This window comes from Aedes aegypti, chromosome 1, assembly GCF_002204515.2.
Source record: "Aedes aegypti strain LVP_AGWG chromosome 1, AaegL5.0 Primary Assembly, whole genome shotgun sequence".
Lineage (NCBI taxonomy): Eukaryota > Metazoa > Arthropoda > Insecta > Diptera > Culicidae > Aedes > Aedes aegypti.
Window position 1 is genome coordinate 24,359,965 of NC_035107.1, and position 21,672 is coordinate 24,381,636.

General features: G+C 41.9%; 1 protein-coding gene across 2 annotated transcripts in view; it reads left to right on the plus strand.

The window, feature by feature from the left end:
- LOC5564667 (glutamate receptor-interacting protein 2) overlaps positions 1-21,672 on the plus strand; it is a 141,364-nt gene that overhangs the window by 37,151 nt on the left and 82,541 nt on the right. For both annotated transcript variants that reach the window (XM_021839180.1, XM_021839179.1), the window contains exon 3: positions 14,391-14,814. In XM_021839180.1, the coding sequence (XP_021694872.1) occupies positions 14,502-14,814 (313 nt within the window). In that variant the 5' untranslated portion in view covers positions 14,391-14,501. The remainder of the gene's footprint in view (positions 1-14,390; positions 14,815-21,672) is intronic.

Here is a 21,672-nt window from a genome sequence, read left to right on the forward strand (position 1 = left end):
CATGCTTCTTTTTCCATCGACCGGTTGAAGAGTTAATCGAACCAACCAAATAATAACACAAAATGTTCATAATAGGTCAACAATGGCATGCAACAAATAGTGTGAAAATTGATTAGAAGAGCACTTATTTTCGACCTACAAGAATTCTGTGCCAATTTTCGGATTTTCATACAAAGTAGGCCAAAACCGTATCGAAAATCGGTCGAAAGTTAGTGTTGGGTCGAAAATTGGTGCTGTTCTCTCAGAAATCTTTCATAAGTTCGTGACGGTCTCAAGCCAGGAAATAGAAGATGCTAATGTTATCCAACGTCACTTTGGCGGTCGTATCTCGGAAACAACCTCTTACTTTTTAAGTTCAATCACGCCAAAGGCAGCAATTCTACCAAGAGGGTTGACTTGAGGAATGAGCTGCAGCGCTTAGGCAATCATCGATTAGTGACGCTTTGAGACAAACTGCGTGAAATACTGGATCATAGCGGCCAAGCCTGCATATTGATGAGTATCAATGTACAGAGCCTAAATGCTCATGCAATGGATATTGCTACAGACCAAAGCACTATGGGCGGTTTCCATACAGACTGGCGGACAAAAATATTTTTTCCATCTCATGTCGTATTTGTGAGTTTTATGATACAAATTTGATGTTTTATTTTCAAAAACAAGTTTTCGAAACTAACTTTTGAATAGGGCCTATAGCGAAATATTAAACTTTGTTACTTATAATGCATATATGCCATTTATGCGACTAACGTTGTGCAAACCATTATAAATATTAAAACTTACATAGAAATAATGATATGAATGATTTAACGAAATTCAGTTATTTGCTGAATTAGTTTTTAGCTGTTTTCAATAGAAAATGTTTAAAAATATTGGAAAAATTCAAAAAGCCTTATATTAAAAAAGTGCAAACTTGTGCAGCTAAATTCTTCACGATCCTTTAGTTTACATCTCAAAGTATCCTCTGAACTGAATTTAAGGCTGGGACAACTTGGGACAAAAAAGTACTCGATGTGTTAACTATAAGCTTATTCGATTTTTGAACCGCTTTTTAAAAAAACATCATTGAAGCCACTATTTTGAAGCTTTTTTTATTTTTTTTATTGTTTCTAGGAAGTTTTTTTTTGTAAGCTTTCAAATGGTGTAAAAACATTTCACGTAAGTGTTATAGAAAAAAAGTTATATTCATTTGAGTAAACCATAGTTTTTGTTAATAAAAACAAGTTTTTCTCCATAGGCTCAACTTTGACACCTCATATCTGTGTGTGCAATGCAAATCATGCCCTAATATTTTGGGGATTTCTTAGCAGACATGTTTACAATGAGATGGCGAACAAGAATTGAAATTTGGGGCACATCATTTTTTTGATTATTGGCCACCTGATAAGCCATAGTGCAAAGCACTGGACCGATTCTATCGATTCTCACGATCGAAGCACCCGAGCTATCAAACATCTAATCTACTGGAGGAGTTTGGCGAACTACAGCTGGAGCCAGAAACCGATCACCCAACCAAGCAACACAAGTAAGCAAAGACCAAAAAAAAAAATTCAATCATCTGGCATTATTCCTGGAACACCAAACACTGGTTCTCGGAACCACAGAACGACAAATGGTTCTTTTCAGGACTACCAAAATAAGTCCAAAAAGAGTTAACTTCTGAAAACTTCATCCGATCAATAACAACACAAAACTAGTACACTTACAAATTCATTCACTTGACAAATCAAATTATTAATCATCGTAGTTCTACGTCAACCCCGCGGTAATGTAATAGACATTACCCACCCCAAATTTTTTTTCCCTTTGCGTAGAAGACAAAATTGGATCCCCACTTCTAATCTGATGATCGGTTCCTTTCTGGAACATTTCGTATCCATGGGTGATAAAAAAGGGTGTCAGATCTGTGGCGGAGTGTATGGACGTATTCAGAACAGTTTCTATTTCTGATAGTTTACTATCCCACAGTTTCTGATCTGTTTTCACATACGTTCGTATGGCAGCGTTAACGGTCCTGTTTACCCGCTCCACAGGATTCGCCTGGGAGTGGTATTTAGAGTTTAGCCAGTGACGGATCTCGAACTGACTACACAAAGATCGGAATTCATGCGATAGAAAACACGACGCGTTGTCTGTGATCAATACTTCTGGAACTGAGTTCCGATAGAACCATTGATCCTTCAAAGCTTTGCAAAGAGTCTTGCTGTCTATCTTCCGGAAAGGAAGCAACATGAGCCACTTGCTAAACATATCAACCACAGACAAAATGTATTGGTTTTGGGTGCGACTCCTTGGTAAAGGACCAATGAAGTCTAAAGCAACAATCTGCCACGGATGTGTGGTGATTCGTTGCTCTCCGAAAGGAGGGATTAAGGAAATTGTTGGAGCTTTTGTTTCTTTGCAGGTGGCACATCGAGTGACGTATTCTCGTACTTCGGTAGCCATTCGAGGCCAAAAGTAGCGCAATCGGATTCGACTCAACGTGCGATCTATACCAGGATGCATTGAGTTGTCATGGCACTCCTGAACGATTGCCAGACGATCATTGGGATGGGGAACAACTTTCCAATCAAAACGATTATCATGGGGTTCGCTGGTATTCTGAACGTATTTGTGCAACACCCCGTCACACGTTCGAAAATCTGGGTGATCATCCGGTGCTTCAGAGACTTTTTCAAGTAGCTCATCGTACCATGAGAGAGCTGAATCCCTTCCATTTGAATTCAAAGGTTCAAGGATCGTAGGCACACGAGAAGTATCTTGAGTGGTCTGAGCAATTGCGGTGACACTACGCGAGAGTGCGTCCGGCACCACGTTCTCCTTTCCTCGACGATGTTTAATCGTCATATCGTGTTGCTGTAAGTCTAGGCACCATCGACTACAGCGAGAAGCGGTTTTCCATTTAGCCGTGAGGATATGGGTTAATGCCGCGGAATCTGTGATCAGCGTAAAATGTGTACCCTCTATATAGCCTCTAAAGGCTTCTATAGACAACAGGGCAGCCAGCGCTTCTTTCTCACAAGCGTGGTAGTTTCTTTGCGGCGTTGTCAACTTGTGGGAAAAGTAGGCAATTACCCTTTCAAAGCCATCCTGAACCTGGGTTAAGATTCCAGCCACCGCTACATCGCTGGCGTCGGTTTGGATCGAAAATTCCTGAGAAAAGTCGGGGCATGCGAGGATGGGAGCGGAAATTAGCTTTTCTTTAATCAAATTGAAAGCCTCCTCAGCCGCCTCATTCCAACCAAGTACCTTCGACTTCGTTTTCAAGAGATCTGACAATGGGGCTGTGACCCCACTGAAGTCCTCTATAAAACGGCGGTAGTAGTTTGCCATTCCCAGGAACCTTCTCAATTTGGTGACCGTTGTTGGTCTTTCATATTCCACAACGGCTTGGACTTTCTCGGGATTGGGTCGTAGACCCTCAGTTGAAAGAAGGTACCCTAGGAATGGCAGTTCACTTACCCCGAATTTGGATTTCTCAATGTTAATGGACAGGTTCGCTTCTGATAGACGCTTCGCTACTTCCCGAAGGAGCTGTACGTGATGCTCGAACGTCTCCGATACAATGACTATGTCGTCAAGGTATACGAAGACGTTCGGTTCCAATTCACCATGCCCAAGAACCTTATCCATCAATCGAGACAAGGTTGCTGGACTATTAACCAATCCAAATGGCAGGCGGGTGAATTGGAACATTCCCTTGCCCTGGACGCTAAATGCCGTGTACCGTCTTGATCTGTTCTGCAGAGGTATTTGAAGAAACGCCTCCGACAGATCAATTGTGCTTAGGTACTTGGCTCGGGGCAGTTGACCGAGAATTCGACCGGGGTGGGGCAAGGGATATGCGTCACGTACAGTCCTTTCGTTTATTTTGCGAGCGTCTAAGCAGAGGCGAATCTTTCCAGTTGGCTTAATGACCGGTACAACATTAGAGCACCAATCAGAAGAAGTCCTTTCAATTATTCCAATCGATAGCATTCGGTCTAATTCCTCCGCTACTTTCTGTTGCACTTTCGGAGAAAGTGTATACGGATATTGTCGAACGGGAGCCTTTCCTCTCCAATCGTCCGCAATTTCAATTTTATGCTCGATCAGAGGCGTAATTGTCAGCCTATCCGACCTGGCACATAGGAATAACTCTTTGACTTCCGCAATCTGTTTAAGTTCGTAGGTGGAAAAACCGACGTTTTCCTGATCACAGGTTAAAGCTTCGTTACAATTAACTGCCGCACAATCTCGAATAGTGGGCCAAATTTGAAATTTCTTCCAAAAGTCAATGCCTAGTATGCAGTCAACCGATAATGTCCTCACCACTAGGGTGGGTACAATTTTAATTCGGCCCGTAAAATTAAAGGGTATTGCGACCTGGCCCAACACTTCCATTTCGGACCCATTGGCCGAGCGTACTATTATGGGCTGATTCATAGATTTGAGTTTCGGTTTATTGAGTTTGTTGTAAACATCCTCGCTTATTAAGGTAAGTTGACTGCCAGAGTCTAACAACCCTTTTGATGGGCGGCCGTAAATTTTTATGCTGGCGTAAGGTCGATTATCCTGAGTGTCCCCAAGAGAAATTTGAAGCACCTGGGACTCATTTCTGGCGTACTGATCCTCACGTACTGGTTCCCAGAATTCTGACAAGGTGACACCCACAGGAAATAAGTTTACGCGCTCGGATTGGACGGTCGGCGATTTCGGACCGTCTGCAATTCGTTTTTTTGACAGTAGGGGCAGTTTTGGGTATCAAACCCTTTGAAGCCACAAACCATGCAAAGCGAACCTCGATAATTTCGACATTGCTCTAACGCATGATTAGTCTGACGACAGAATAGGCATTCGTAACTCCGTGGGGGTCTATGAGCTTCCACCAGCATTTCCAAAGTTCTAGGTTTTGATGGGCCTTCTTTCGGATCCACTGGCTTCCCTTGTTCAGATTGTGGAGGACGAGGGGAATTTTTCCCAAAGGGTTCCTCTTTCTTTATAGGGTTTTCATCTTTCGTTTTTGATGGATTCGAGCCTTTTTGTTGAGGGAAGGGTTTAAACGGAGGCCTACCTTGGTCTCGGTATCCCTTAGAATCCCCTTTTTTAGGCTTCGATTCAGTAATCGCATTGGTGGTCTTTTCGTTGCCAAAAACTTTTGCATATAATGAAAAGTTCGAGGCATCGATCATATGTCCTGCCTCCAGGAGATCTGGCAGACCCCAAATTGGTTTCCAGAGAAGCATTTTCTTGTAGTCGCCTCTCATGTTTCTCTTTAGCACATCCAACTGTTCCGCATTACTCATGGGTACTATCATTGACCGGAACATACTTTCCATGTCGTAATAGTAGTCCTGAAAGGTTTCATTTCTTTGCTGGCGCCTTTGGTAGATTCTGGTACGAACTAGTGAGTCCAGTTCCGGGTGAGCAAAATTTCTTCTTAGTTCACTGATCAAATGTGGCCAGTTAGCTAGTCGTCCCGAAGATCGCATGGTCATGTACCAGCTTAAAGCTGGCCCGCTAAACAAATGAAAAGCAGAATCGAACAACTCAGCTTCGGAGGTTCGTTCTGAAAGAGCTAGCTGGGATACCAGATTCAAAAACTCATTTAACTTGAGCCCTTGATCTGTTCCGGCATATTTCTCCAGCTTCCACTTAGAAACCGGCAACGATTTGTAGCTAGAATGACTACGAGTTTGATCTACTCCTAGAAATGGTACTGAATGAGATGCCTGGAATTGACCTGATGGTGATTGCTGAGAAGTCCCTAATGGATAGTAATTATTACCAGCGTTCATCGGGTTTAATGAAACCCCGAAACTTGTAACCGACGGATAGGGGGGGACCGTTGGTGAAAATAGGATACTTCCTGGATATGCAGATGCTCCATAAGGGTGGGTTACTCCTTGCGCATATTGTGAAACCGAAGCTGTGCTAACCACCGATGTGGTCGTTACTACAGGTGCGGTAGGCATACTACAAGGAATGTGAGTCCCCGGTGTATATGCTAGGGGTACATTCGAGTGCACCGAACTGGTGACTCGAGGTATTGCATTCGTGGAAATCGGGTGTGTAGTGAAATTAATCACAGGGTAAGTGGTTGGAATATCAGGTACGCATCCTGAAGCCACTGTTGAATAATTTGCAAAACTAGTCATCGTATTCGCTCCTGCACAAGTAACTGTCGGCCACTGGCTATTGATATGCATATTGCTCGAAGCAATCGGCCTCGGTGTGTACCCCGCTGTTGACGGTACTGTCCACTGCGGTGAGTACCAGTTCAAATTAGCTACCTGTGGTTGAGTTTGTTTAGGAATTGTACCAGTGTATGTAGTACGGCTCTCCTGAACTGAAATTTGCGGAATATTGTTCCCAGCAGGATTTACTGTATTCGTTGAATGCAAATTCTTGAACCTACGAAGTAGATATAGCTCTTGCTCTAACGACATTAATGCTTCTCTTACATCTCCTTTATCAACGTGTTGTACGTTGTCAGATCGCAATAAGCCCAACCTAATCAAAGACTCCGCTATGTCCTTGTCTTCTACTGGCACTGAATCCAAGGTTGACTGCCGAGTCTCCCCTGCTATACATTGATCAGCAAATAATCTGTCTATACCAGTGTCCTCCGGGTCTTCTGTTAAAGAAGCTCGTTTACCGTAGAAGAATCGATTCAATAGCGATAAAATGGAATTCTGTAGCTTCACTAATTCCGCCTTCTCATTTTCTGACACCTTGTCATACAACAAAATCGACCTGCTCCCTAGATGCAATAGGCGTGATTGACACCTAGGAGGCACGTTTTTTGCCGAAATGGTAATAGCTCCCTCAATCTCTCTAAATTTCTGCATACAACAATTAAATTCTTCTTTGGGATCCCGTTTCAAACTCGATATTGAATTTGCTTCTACTTTTTCCTTCTTCAACGTTTCTCGCAAGGCACGACGTTTTCTGGACATGGATTCATCGTTATTGAACACAATATCGCGAACCTCTAATTCAAAGTCTAATTCATCTTCGTTCAAGTGATCAATCCTAATGTCGTGATAAAGTTGTTTCAATTTCTCCTCAACTAAGTCCTCTACGGTCGTAGCCATTATTACTGAAGTAAACTAACTAATTCAAGAGAAAAGCTAAATCAATTAAACTAAGTATTGTATTTACAATTGTGCTTTTGTGAAAATTTAACAAAACAGTTGAAATGATTTCAGTTTTAGAGAGAAATAACCTTAACTTTCTATGTGGTAGTAACTATAACGAAATTCAGTTTTTTTTTAAGATCAAACAGATTATGGACGAATTTCAAATAGATGATTGAACAACACACAGAATAACTTCACGATTATCGAAAGGCAGAATCGTGAGTCTCCCCCTGCAAGCTTAAAATATTCCTAGGGAATATTTTCCTTTAACGTGGATCGCCAAATGTAATGCTCGACTAGCCCCGTGGCTATACCCTCTCAGGGTCGGCGATGGCTTGCTGGAAGAGGTCTCACCAGAATCAAACAACTGAACAACAAGGTGAAAACAGCACAAAGTGGAGAACCAAACGAGACAAGTGGTTTGAAAGGCTCAGGTTTGAAAAATAATCGTAACAGAAAAATATAGCTTAACCATACATATTTTATTTAAACGTACAAATTACATGCTTCTTTAATTTTGATTGAGCTCGGTGCGGCCGTTACTGGAACGTTGGGGCCCTTGCTACTCTTTAAATAATGGTAAGGAGGAGGAGGAGGATTTGTCATACCTTTTCATGCGGCTTGTTCGATGGCTTGTCTGATGGAGTCGGCGACTTGGCGCTGGCCGATACCTTGCTGACGATACAGACCGGGTTTACCGAAGGGGGGGGTCTGAATGCCCAAAAGCGCTCCTTGTGGATGGCTGAGCAACGTGGGTGTCCTGGTTATTGGTGGTATTGGCTTCCGGCCTTAATTCGTCCTCGAGCTGATCGGCTCCACCGGGTCTTGGATGTGGTCGTTTAGGCTCTCACGGTTGGCTTGGCTCGTCATGGATTTTGAAGGGATTCTCGGTGCCCGCTGACGGATGCGGTACGCATTGGTCCGGTATCCTCGGTAAGCGGGCGCGAAACCACACAACCTTACCGGGTCCTAACCTCAGTAACGAGCGTATGCGCAATCTCGCCGCGTGTGACCCAGCGAAATTGGCGATGGGTACTCACTGGTCACCGGCACGGGTATTTCGTCAAGGGTGGTTCTTACTGTCGTCAAAATGGTCCAAATGCCCGCTGGCGGACGCGGAACGCATCGGTTAAGGGTCCTCAGTAAGCGGGCGCGAAACCACACAACCTTACCGGGTCTCAACCTCAGAGACGAGCGCTTCGGCGATCACGCCACGTGTGGCGCAGCGAAATTGGCTATGGGTACTCGCTGGCCACCGGCACTTGACCTTGATCTGGTGTCTGGATCCGTCTGGTGGCACAAATTGTTCCCGTAAACGTGGGAAACCTGTTGTCCTCGATCACACGCGGAACCACTTTCGAAGGTGTTGAACCGGCCACAGTACTTCACACGCCACTTTTGGTGATCTCGAAGCACACTTCTTTCCGGGTTGACGGACCGAACTAGACTCTCGTCTGCTCTCGTTCTCTATTCTCTCCTCCTCCCTTACCATCCTCCTCCTTTTTCTTGATGACTATTGCTACCGGAACTAGTGTTGTCGCATGTGTTTTAGATCCCCTTTAGGTAGTTATTTTATAGCATGAAGCGTTAGCAAGTATTTTTGGTGGGGGGTATAATTCCCTTTGATGCCTAACTTTTATATAATTCAAATCTAATTTTAAATATTCTTTTGAGCCTATTTTTAGGTAATTTAATCTACTAACAATTAACAGTTCCCTAAACCTATATGTTTTGGTTGTATCCACATTGTGACTGTGTATATTAACGGTAACAGCAGCTAGCGCAAACAGAAACCGAAACGAACTGTGACGAACCACTGGCGAATAGGTTTCGTCGTAGTCCACCCCCTTTCGCTGAGAGTACCCCTTGATGACTAGCCGCGCCTTGTAGCGATCGGCTGCGTCATGCTTGGTCTTGAATACTCACTTGCACTTGATAGCTTTTCTTCCTTCCGGGAGGGCCGTCAGCGTCCACGTGTTGTTGTCCATTAGTGCCTGGTATTCTTCACACATCGCCGCCTTCCACCGCTCGGAGTCGTCACGCGCCAGTGCATCCTGATGGGTGTACGGATCTTCAACCGTTGTTGAAATCCTGGCCTCGGATTCGGACGTTACGATCCCGCTGAATTGACCCTGGCTCTCGGGTCTGGTGGCATCACGTGAACTACGGACTTCGCTTTGGGATGTTGTACCATCGTCGGATTGACTCTGGTTCCTCGGTCCCGGGGGCATTACATTTTGTTTCTGGGAAGGAATGGAACTGGGAAGACCTCGTGTTGGAACTACAAAATTTTTATACTTGCCTGGAAGGGCGTGCTCCCGACCGCTGCGCCTCGACACCTCTGACCTAGGTGGATATGAGTTTTGTCGCGGTGGGAGCATAGGGATCAAGTTGATCACGGTACTGTTGGCATCTTCAGATTCACTCAAGGTCGCTTCATTGTCGTCGTAGGTTTCATCGTTAACATCGGTGTAGAATTCCTCATCCTCTTCCTCGTCCTCGCTTGGTACCTTGTCCTGGACAACATCGTTCGGTGATAGGGACACCACCTCTTCGTGCTCCAGGAGAATAACCTTCTTGACCAGACTTGTTGGTTGAGCCGGAACAGACTCCCCTTCGTTGATAAAGTTGACCTCCCGACTGATGACAATCATCTTCGACTGCAGATTGTACAGCCTGTATCCCTTGGTTTGCTCGTCGAATCCCGTAAGAACGCATTCTTCGGATTTTTCGTCCCACTTCTTGCGCTTCTGTTTCGGAACGAAGACCATGGTATGAGTTCCAAAAATCCGTATATCCGTATATCCGTGACCTTTGGTTGGCGACCGATTCAGCAGGTACACGGAAGCAGCCACTGCCTCCGCCCAGAATCCTTTCGATAGCTTCGCCATGTGCAACATGCATCTCGCACGCTCCACGATCGACCTGTTGGCACGCTCCGCCATGCCATTTTGCTCCGGGGTATACGCATTCGTTGTTTGGTGGACGATTCCGTGTCGCTCCAAGTACTTTTTGAAGCCCGCGTTGACGTATTCTCTTCCGTTGTCTGTTCTGAGTACGTCCAGATTGTCGTTCCGCCATAGCGTGGAAATCCTGGAAAGTTTTGATGCCCTCAGCTTCCGACTTCGTTTTCAAGAAATACGTCCACATTCTGCGCGACTTGTCGTCCACGAAAACGATGAAATAACGGCTTCCCCCAAGCGACTTGACCTCCATTGGCCCGCAGATATCGGAATGGACCACGTCCAGTACTCCTTCCGCGCGAGAACCTTGCTTAGGAAACGGATGTCGACTATGCTTGCCCATCGGACACACCTTACAGTCAGCCATGCTTCCTTTTCCTCCAACGACATTGACGCCAGTCACCGGTCCGTTGGCCAGGCTGCGCACGCCGTTGACATTCAGGTGCCCCATCCGTTGGTGCCACATCTCCAAGCTTCCTGCTGATGAACATGATAAAGCGGTTTGCTTACCTTGTTTCCGTTGTTCAAGTTTAAATAGATCGTTGCGGTGGCTTCCAGTAGCGATTACATCGCCGTCCCGTCGATCACCTTGCACCCATCGTTGTTGAAGACGACGGTATGGCCCCTCTTCACGATCTGGTTGACCGACAGTATGTTCGCAAACAGATCCGGTAATTACTGAACGTCATGGACAGGAATCTCATCGTCGTTGCAGGATTGTTGCAGTACAGATGAACCAGTAATCTTCATGTTACCTCCGTTTGCTGCTACCACGGTACCACTTGACGGTTCGATGTTCTTCAGAAGGCTGCTGTTGCGCGTCATATGCACGCTCGCTCCGGAGTCGAAATACCATTCCGAGTCCGGCATCGATCCGAAAGTAGAAAGCACGGTACAGAATGCGTTGTCCTTCCTCGAGCTTCGTCAGTCCTTCGCACATTTCCGGCACTTCGGCCCCTTGGGAGGATCCGATTTCTTCACTTGCTTACCGGCATTTCCGCTTCGCTTCTTTGCTGCAAACGCGGAATCGTTGGACATCGCCTGTACCTCTTGAAGAAGTTTTGTTTTGATCAGGGCAGGCAATCGTCAGATTCGTCACAGTGCGATGACGAAATAAAAAAAGACATCGTCATCCAGTATAATAACTCTGGCAGGTCGTCGTCTCATCGACGAAAGAATGCACGACGAACGTCAATCCAAAATCGTCAACTAACCACTTTGTCTTCATTCCGTTCGCTCCTCTTTCTCAAACAAAGGAGGCGTTCATTGTATATTCGCTTGCTATGCACAAAACGGCGAATGCCATCATAGAACTGCTTGTATTGCCGATTTAACCCATACTCCTCAAGCTTCAACAATAGATCTGTTGGTAAGCGCGTGACGTTGACGATCCAGAGCTCGTTTGATCAATTCCGGACACGTTTTGTTGTTTTGTTTTTGATTTATTTTTTCAAAAAAGGCTCAATCTATCGACGCTACGGTTCATATTTTTAGTCGGCTCAGAGCTCCCGAACGAAGATTCGACCATAACGAAGGAGGCTTCTTTGATCGTCATGACGCCGAGCCTTTGTGACGGACAACTGCAGCAAATCGTCATCCAACGCTGGTTGAGTGACGATGACGATTCTATTTTTAGTTTCGTCGGCGACTTTTTCCATTTGACGGTGACGATTGCCTGCCCTGGTTTTGATGATGTCTCCACTGATGGGTATTCCCGAGTTCTCCAACGCCATAATCATTGGACGGTACTCATCGAGCAGGCCAGTCAGCAGCAGTGTTCCGACCCACTCTTCGGTTATCGCGAATCAGATCCCGTTGAGTTGATGAGCAGTCGAGACAATCTGGTTCACGTAATCGTCCATGGATTCGCACGATGCCAAGTCCGTCTTGATCAATTTGTGGAGGAGTCCGACCCGCCTGGTCAGACCCGAGTCTTCGAAGGCTTTCTCCAGCTTCGACCAGACTTCTCTCGCTGACGTCGCTTCCTTGACATGAACGTAATTGATGGAGTCAAGAAGCAGGATGATCTTCGCTCTTGCCTTGCGATCCTTGTCCGCGTTTACGGCTTCGTAGGTTCCGCCTTCATCTTCGGCTTCACGACGCACCAGAGATCTTCGAGCTCCAGAAAAGTTTGCACGGCGAACTTCCAGGTGGCCCAGTTGTCTCTTCCGGTCAGTCGTTCAATTCCAGGAAGGCTTGAAGTGACTATGCTACTGCCCGCAGCGCTTGAGGATCCAGCTGTATTGGAGGTCATCTTGCAATCTTGATTGGCTAACAGTTCAGAAGTATCTTGAATACTTGAAAAAACTGTTCCGCAATAGGCCCATAACCTTTTGAGGACGCTATAAATAGTCGACTAGCTCGTACTAAGGTTGGAACAAGAATGATCAAAATTTAGCTTAGCTTAGCTTAGCTTAGACTGACTACACATATCAATGGTTGCTATTCCGTGATTGACCGAAGTCAGTGAAAATGCACAAAGAATCAACTAGAAGTTCGGCTGGGATTGGCCATAATCTTCTTCAGTGTGCATAATTCAGTGCCTCTATTTATACAGGGTCAATAACGGCGCCAGCCACGTCCTTGCAGTCAGGTGGGATTGGGGGAAGGAATGTTAGTGTGTAACCTTTGCTATTTGGAGACCGTGTTTGCCTCTGCATCTCCACAAAGGTTACTGGGAAGGATGTTTGTTAATGGGGAGGATCGTTGGGTCAAAGGATTCACTTTGATAAGTGATTAGACCATGATAAATAGTTTTTTTGTCAAATATAAATATGCTTTTATGAAAATATAATATTTTAATTTGATATGAACAATTTCTATGTAAAGGAAAATTATGCCGACACTTGAGGTGACGAACCATTCAAAGTTTGTTGAACAAATATCTAAATGTAACATTCCTACAGCTGTCAGGACGAAAGCATGTGTTATTATATTTTACTTATTTGAAAAGAAACAAAAACTCGATTGGCTGGAACATCATAGAACACTCTTATTCTTATGCCGACACTTACAGTGGCGAACCATCCAAAGTTTGTTGAATTAAGTGAACCTTTCGCAAGTCTACACTTGTAGTGTCGAACCATTCAAAGTTTTTTTTTTATAATTACAAAAATAAAGATAAAAAGAAAGGGGTGTTTTGTAAACAAAAAAATGTTAAACATAAATAATTCATGAATTAGAGTTTATGTCGACACTCACAGTGACGAACCATTCATAGTTTGTTGAAAAATGATATTTACGTCCTACCGTTGTATCGATTAAATGTGCAGTCATACATATTTTATAGATTAGAAATAGTAGCATGAAACGAGCTCACCAATTGATCCGTCATTCTTGACTGAGCAGCAACAATCCACATTCAGCTTAACTCGTTTGCTCGGCTATATATTGAGGATTTTGCCCTCTAATAGACTCACACCTAAATAATTTTGTCACACCAAAATATTCTCCCACCATGTTTGCCATATATTGGATGGCGTCGTAGCTAACAAAACCAACAAGTAACGCATATGTAACGCATTATGTTGGATTGTACATTGAATGCAAGTTGCGTGCTTTTATTAAAGTGCCGTAGAAACTGACGTGTGAGTATTTATTTTTCCACGTTCAAAATGTGCTTGAGAATCTATTCCTCAACAAAACGAACAATAAAAGCACTCAGAGAAAATAGGCGCACGACCCGAGAGGGAAAACAACTGACGACTGCTCGGGCTTTCTTGATGCACTGCCAAGGAGCAATCGTCAAGGTCGAAGATCAAACAGAACTAACCGATCGCGGAACTTTTTCACTTCACTCGACCGACGCACGACATGTTTGATCCTGCCCTCGTCACTCGCTCCCGCAGAAGCAAGCGTCAAGGTCGAAAGATCATATAGAACTCTGGAACAAGAATGATCAAAATTTATTTGTCAAATTAAGCTACGCATAACAATGGGTTACTTCGATCTGCTTCGCAACAAATACATTATGCCCAGGGAAGTCAAGGAAATTTCCATTACGAAAAGATCCTGGACCGACCGGGAATCGAACCCAGATACCTTCAGCATGGCTTTGATTTGTAGCCGCGGACTCTAACCACTCGGCTAAGGAAGGCCAGGTTATATTGGACAATATTTGAGAAGCATCAAAACTAAAACTTTTAGAATTTATTTTATTTTTACATGCTACAGTGCTTATGAGAAGATGAAAACCCCACATCATAAAACTAAAATGGTGGGCATGATATACTTTGGACAAAGTTAGAGAACAATTTGCTTGAGGTGGCACGCTAGCCCCGAATTCCGCTATTCGTTAAATTCGTAGAAGAAAAAATCAAAGTGTGAAGCAACCGCAAGGATAAATCGCTCAAAAAACTAAAAAACCGCATTGGAAAAGTGTTACCCGGTGCCAAAAAACCCGTCCAACTGCAAAACCATGAAACTGTGGAAATCCAAGAAAAGTTCCTCCGGTTCGGGCAGCAGTTGCGTTCCCGGAGCCGGAGGCGGAAGTGGCAAGGGCGGGACACTATCGAAAAGCTGCAATTTCAATGGGCACAGTAGCAACAGCAGCAACAACAGCTTCGAGGATAATAGCGTCGAGACGTCGTTCATCAACCCGACGGGGGGCAGCAGTGGCAATGGTGGAGCGGTTTCGTCGTCGGCTGCGATAACAACCGCTGGGACGCCGTCGGCTGGTCTGATGCAGTCTGGAGGAGGACCAGGAGGAACCACTGGGAGCATGCTGTCGGGTGAGTTGGCATTATTTTTGGACGGTTTTGTCTCGGAAGGGCATCGTTGTTGTAATCCAGGGGGTTTCAGCCTTTCAGGCGTGTGGAGCACTATACCATTAAATTCCATTAAAGTTTGTATTCTTTGACAGATACGCGTATTTCGACTCAACTTCTCGGGAGAACTAAGTGCCCCGTGGAGCATACTCCGAGAACCCCTGGTAATCGTTACCGAAGGGGAGCATATTTTTGGAAAGTGTTTGGAGCTTCCTCGAACGATGATGACGGCAGCTTTAATTTCTTTCTAAACAATGAAACGCCGCATTTCGGATAGTCATTATTGTGCAACATTACCGATGAAGAGCACACGCGGCATTGAGGTCATTCTCAACCGAAGGGCGTCAGTCGGTCTCGTTGTTCCGGTCGGATTGGTTCTTCGGTGTACTTAAAGGCATATGATTATTACTACTCGTTGCACGGAAGCGAATGTAGTTACTCATTGAGGCGTGAAATTTGGAATTTATTGTTCTATGTTGCGGAGCCTGGAATTGTCATTGCGTTAGCCAGATCAGTGGCCATGTGACTGAGTACTTCTACTGTTGGGCTCATTGAGTTAATTTCGGGTACATTGTCATGTCGTTAAGCTTTCATTGAATTACCGGGATGAAGCTGATTGAATGGACATTAAGTATTCGATGTTTGTTCTTTGTCAATTTCACCTATTGTGTGCAGCTTGGCGGAATCGAGAAAATTAAAATCAAGAATTATTAAATAATCCACATATAATATAAATCAAGTTTCATAAATGTTTAGAATTATCGAAATTGAATCATCAAAAACATTCATTTAATTTGTTCCACTCCTTTCATTTATTTCATTCGTTTACTTCGTTTTTTATATCATGCTCATTTAATTCTCCTTTCATTCACATTTCTTTGTCATTTCATTGTCGAATTATACCCATTTCACTCTCATTTCATTCTCGTGTCATTCTCATTTCATTCTCAATTAATTCTCATTTCATTCTCATTTCGTTCTTATTTCATCCTTACTTCGTTCTGATATCAATCTCATTTAATTCTCTTTTCATTCACACTTCATTCTCATTTTATTTTCATTTAATTCTCGTTTCTTTCCCATTTCATTCTCATTTCAATATCATTTCATTTTTATTTCAATATCATTTCCTTATCATTTCATTTCATTTATTCTTATTTCATTCTCACTGATTCTCAATCGAGAATTTAAAATCAAGAATTGAAAATCAATCGAAAATGTCAATCGACTTAACTACAACAATGTAGTTCCCAACTCGAATCGACTGATTCGATTGCCCTAACTCTAACAATCGAATCGAAATCGAATCGAAATCGAATCGAAATCGAATCGAAATCGAATCGAAATCGAATCGAAATCGAATCGAAATCGAATCGAAATCGAATCGAAATCGAATCGAAATCGAATCGAAATCGAATCGAAATCGAATCGAAATCGAATCGAAATCGAATCGAAATCGAATCGAAATCGAATCGAAATCGAATCGAAATCGAATCGAAATCGAATCGAAATCGAATCGAAATCGAATCGAAATCGAATCGAAATCGAATCGAAATCGAATCGAAATCGAATCGAAATCGAATCAAATCTAAATCGAATCGAAATCGAGAAACAAAACCGAGAATCGAAATCGATAAAAACAAAATCGATTTAACTACAACAATGTCGTTCTCATCTCGATTCTATTATGAACTCTAACATTTTTACAGACGACAAGTGTGAAATATATCCCCCTTCATTCACAGCTTTTCTGTTCCGAAGAAAGCGCGATCGATCTCCGCTTCTTGATGGATCCAGCCGTCGGAAATGCACAAGGCCTAATTCGATTGAAATTTATCGCCCATTTTCCATCGCATTCGCGTCTCACTCGGCTCGGAATTAACTGCACCATAAGACTGCACACTGCACTAAGACTAGTTTCCGTATAGTCTAGTGGCCAAGAATATTTATGAGTTTTGTGAAACAAATTCGATGTTTTGTTTAAAAAACATGTTTTAGAGAAAATCTTTCGAAACTAGTGAAATAATCAGTTTTGTTACTTGTGCGATTATCATTGTGCAAATCATTATTAGAACATACTTCATCATAATAGGGTCCTGAAGGCTTGCCTTAATTTTAGTACCAAACGTTTAAGTTTAGGCCAGAAACAAATGTTCATTCAATTTATTAACGTTTTTCGTTCGATCAAGCCCAAAAACATGTTTTTGTCGATTTTTGAGGTTTTGTCACACCCCTTTGTTTAAACTCAAATTTTGGGTGTATTTTGTTTTCCGTGTCCCTTCCGAAATGTCAGATAAGAACAACCCCAGTGTTAAAAAGTTGAACTCTTTGTCATTTTTGCAGGTAAGTGAATGTCAGACATGATCGAAAGCATAAAGGTTCAAGGGCCCGTAGAAGAGTGCATGGTGACGTCACGAAAAATTCTCCTTATCTGTCTTTGTTGTTACTGAGCAAGCGGATGAACCAGAATTTACGATAATTTCGTCACAAAAACAAAAACTTTGTGTTTGCATTGATTTTTTTATTTTTCTAATTAGCTGTATAAAACTACAAAAGGTCTTGCTCAGACGTTCAAGGAATATCTCAATAGAAGTGTTTGCTATGAAATGAAGAACAAAAAACAACAATCAAAGAAAACTATTTATTCCGATTTTTGACCACTTGATCGCTCATAGTGCACTGCCATCCTAACTGTTCGAGATCATCAAATCTAACCGCTGATAAAGTCTGATCTGAGGCACTTATAAAGAAGAGTCAGCTCTTTCCCCGCAAGTGGACCAATGCGGGAATGACCTTTTGCGATCTCGATCGGTGCAAATGAAGACGTTTACAAATCATCGCTCTCCGGAAAATTCGCGATCCGCCGTCAGATATGTTATTCCCATGCGTTTGGCTAGAGAAGTGTGTGCCCAACCGGTGTGCATAATTCAAGCCCGAAAGTGACGTTAATTAGGGAATTAAAATGACAAATTGTAGCCGCGCACAATGCTTTCGGCCAATTTGTCGGGGAATAGCGCGTCCGCGCCAGGTTTGAGCGCTATTTTCCCGCTAATGAGATCGGTTTTCTGAATTTCTCCGAATCTTGGTGGGCAAATTGAGATTCGGACTACATGGACGTAGCCAGGATTTCCGTCATGATGAAGGATCTTTACAATTACTTCACATGTTCCAAGCAAAAATTACAATTTTTGACACACTGCGCTCCCTCCTTATATGGTTATTCTTATATATTTTGTATGGAACGTGACAAAATGAGCTAAGGCAATTCTTCCTACTCTTTCATTAACCCGTGAAGTGGCAGAACGGACCTTAGTTCACAAAAATGCTTCGATCTCTGTCAATAATTACCCGATTCCAATGCTTTAAAAAAGTTATGGAAAGGGGATTAGTACCTATATGTACCAAATCATATTATGTAGGAGATCCTTCCTGGCTTACAATGACCTGTCTGGCCCTTCTGGAACTGATCTGCACAGGATTGAATACGGATTTATTTAGAAGTGCTTATATAGATGGCTATAGTTTGTTATCTGAATTCATACTGCGTTGCGTGGTAACGGAGTATTTCGTAGAGCTAAAAAGCTTTGGTTTAAGCGCCATTGCTCGCTCTCTGAAACGACAAAACAAATTGAAATAGCCCTTCTTGTTTCATTGAAAATAACTACTTTAATTTGGAACAAACTCATCAAATCCAATCTAAGCAAATGATTCCGTTTGTCACGCAATTGGTCATCGCCAAAGGCAGGCGCTGATGCTGTGTATGGAAAACGATAATTTCCAAGAAGTTTTCCCGCATGTCTTGTAGCTGTATGAACTACAATAGTGCGACCATTGAAGTGTTACCCGCGAATAAAAGGACGGTTTCTACCATGGTGTTCGATAACTTTGGAGGGAAAGAGACAATTGACTCTGGATTTAAATAATCACTTTTTCACCTGGGGATACGGGTTTGGGCCGAAGGGTCTCAGATTTTCATGAAACTTTTTCCACAGGCAGGGCTCATGGATATAGGAATAAAAAAAAAATTGAGAAAAATTCAGGGTCGCCTATTTTTCCGGAAAACTCAGGTGGAAATTTTTTGTTTTCCCTTAACACTACTTACTTTAAAAAATCATAACTCAAGAACGAAGCATTGTAGAAACAAAGTTTTTATGTGAAAATTTAAGCAAATTTTCTCAAAAATCCAAAAAAAATATGAACTGGAAAAAGTTTTCCACAAAATTTTCCACCGTTGGGAAAATTCGTAAAGAAAAGCCGGAAAAACTATGCTCGAACTCGTGGAAAATTTTCAAAAAAATATTTTCGAGAAGGTAATTTTATAAGCTTTAATCACTGAAATTTTTGGAATGCACTTTTTTTTCGTTTTTGAGTTATGGCCAATTTTGTGAAAAATGTCCAGATGTGCCATATAAGACTTTTCTTTGAAAAATCTTAACTCAAGAACGAAACATTGTAGAAAGAAAGTTTTTATATGAAAATTTAAGCAAATTTTCTCAGAAATCCAAAAAAATATGAACTGGATAAAGTTTTCCACAAAATTTTCCACCGTTGGGGAAATTCATAAAGAAAAGCTGGAAAATCTATGCCCGAGCTCGTGGAAATTTTTTAATAAAATATTTTTAAGAAAGAAACTTTATAACCTTCAATTCTGGTAACTTTTAGGATGTACTTTTCTTTAAATCCTGATCTATGGTCAATTTTGTAAAAAATGCAAAGATTTGCCATACATGCCTTTTCGTTAAAAAATCATGACTCAAGACTCATCATGACTTGTCGAACCGGATTCAAATTATCTCAAAAATATGAAATTTTTGAAATGGAATCAGTTTCCCAGGACATTTTTCACTGTTTAAGAAAAAAAAAAATAAAAACCCGATTAGCTATTCCAGCTTTCAAACAAAGTATATTTGAAAAGAGCGATCAATAAGATCCAATCCTACAATATTTTTCAATACTTGGAATGGAAAAGAAACAGTTTTTTAGCTTTGCTTAACGGTGTAATGTTTCATGAAAAATATAATCCAATCCGACTTATACTTCATTAAAACCAATCCCATATCGTTTCTCTCAGATCTTTTAAAAAATTTGCAATTGCTTTGATAAAAAAACCTTGTTTTTCTGATGCTTCGATTGAAATATGGGTTTTCAAAGAAAAGGCTAATATGGTCATTTTTCACAAAATTGACCATAAATCAGGAACAAACAGAAAGTACATCCTAAAAGTTACTAGAATTGAAGTTTATAAAGTTTCTTTCTCAAATATATTTTAATAAAAAATTTCCGCGAGTTCGGGCATAGATTTTCTAGCCTTTCTTTATGAATTTTCCTAACGGTGGAAAATTTTGTAGAAAACTTTTTCCAGTTCATATTTTTTTTTTGGATTTCTGAGAAAATTTGCTTAAATTCTCATACAAAAACTTTCTTTCTACAATGTTTCGTTCTTGCGTTATGATTTTTCAAAGAAAAGTCTTATATGGCACATCTGGACATTTTTCACAAAATTGGCCATAACTCAAAAACGAAAAAAAAGTGCATTCCAAAAATTTCAGTGATTAAAGCTTATAAAATTACCTTCTCGAAAATATTTTTTTGAAAATTTTCCACGAGTTCGGGCATAGTTTTTCCGGCTTTTCTTTACGAATTTTCCCAACGGTGGAAAATTTTGTGGAAAACTTTTTCCAGTCATTGTTTTTTTGGATTTTTGAGAAAATTTGCTTAAATTTTCACATAAAAACTTTGTTTCTACGATGCTTCGTTCATGAGTTATGATTTTCCAAAGTAAGTAGTGTCCAGGGAAAAAAATTTCCACCTGAGTTTTCCGGAAAAATAGGCGACCCTGAATTTTTCTCAATTTTTTTTTATTCATATATCCATGAGCCCTGCCTGTGGAAAAAGTTTCATGAAAATCTGAGACCCTTCGGCCCAAACCCGTATCCCCAGGTGAAAAAGTGATTATTTAAATCCAGAGTCAATTGTCTCTTTCCCTCCAAAGTTATCGAACACCATGGTAGAAACCGTCCTTTTATTCGCGGGTAACACTTCAATGGTCGCACTATTGTAGTTCATACAGCTACAAGACATGCGGGAAAACTTCTTGGAAATTATCGTTTTCCATACACAGCATCAGCGCCTGCCTTTGGCGATGACCAATTGCGTCATGTCTTTGGTTATTGCCTCGGAGTTGGAAAGCTTCTGAAGAGAATTCTGGCTTCCAATTGGTGATCAGAAATTCCGATGTAAGTTCCGAGCATCCAGTTGGAATCCTTGGAGTCCGTTAGGAATTCTGAGATTTCGATGAGAGTTCTGGGAAAATCAAAATCAGTAGAAATTGAGAGTTATGGTTTCATTTCTGATGTTCTGGACTTCCGAAGAAAATTCTGCCACACTAGAGATAATCTTGTGATTCCGAAGAGAATCCTGCGGTATCATAAGAAATTTTGTAGTTTTTGAAACAATGGTGTAATTTTGGTAAATTATTTCGATTCTTGAAGATCTGGTATTTTTACGGAAGCTTTTAGATCACGGAATTTCGTGATTTCAGTAGAATTTATCCTTAGGATTACGATTGGACTTCTGCGCTTCCAGTAAAAATCCTTGAAACCTGGAAGAAATTCTGTAATTCCAGAAGTAATTCTAGGGATTGTTTCAGTTGAACTACAGTTAAAGTTCGAATTTTATTGTGGGTGTTTGCAAACTTTCAGGAAAACTGCTAGAAATCCCATAGAAATTTTTAAAATTTCAGGTCCTGGGATTTCAATACGAATTTTCAGATTCCGGAAGCAATTTAGTTAAACTCTTGAATTCCGATAGGAGTTTTGAAAT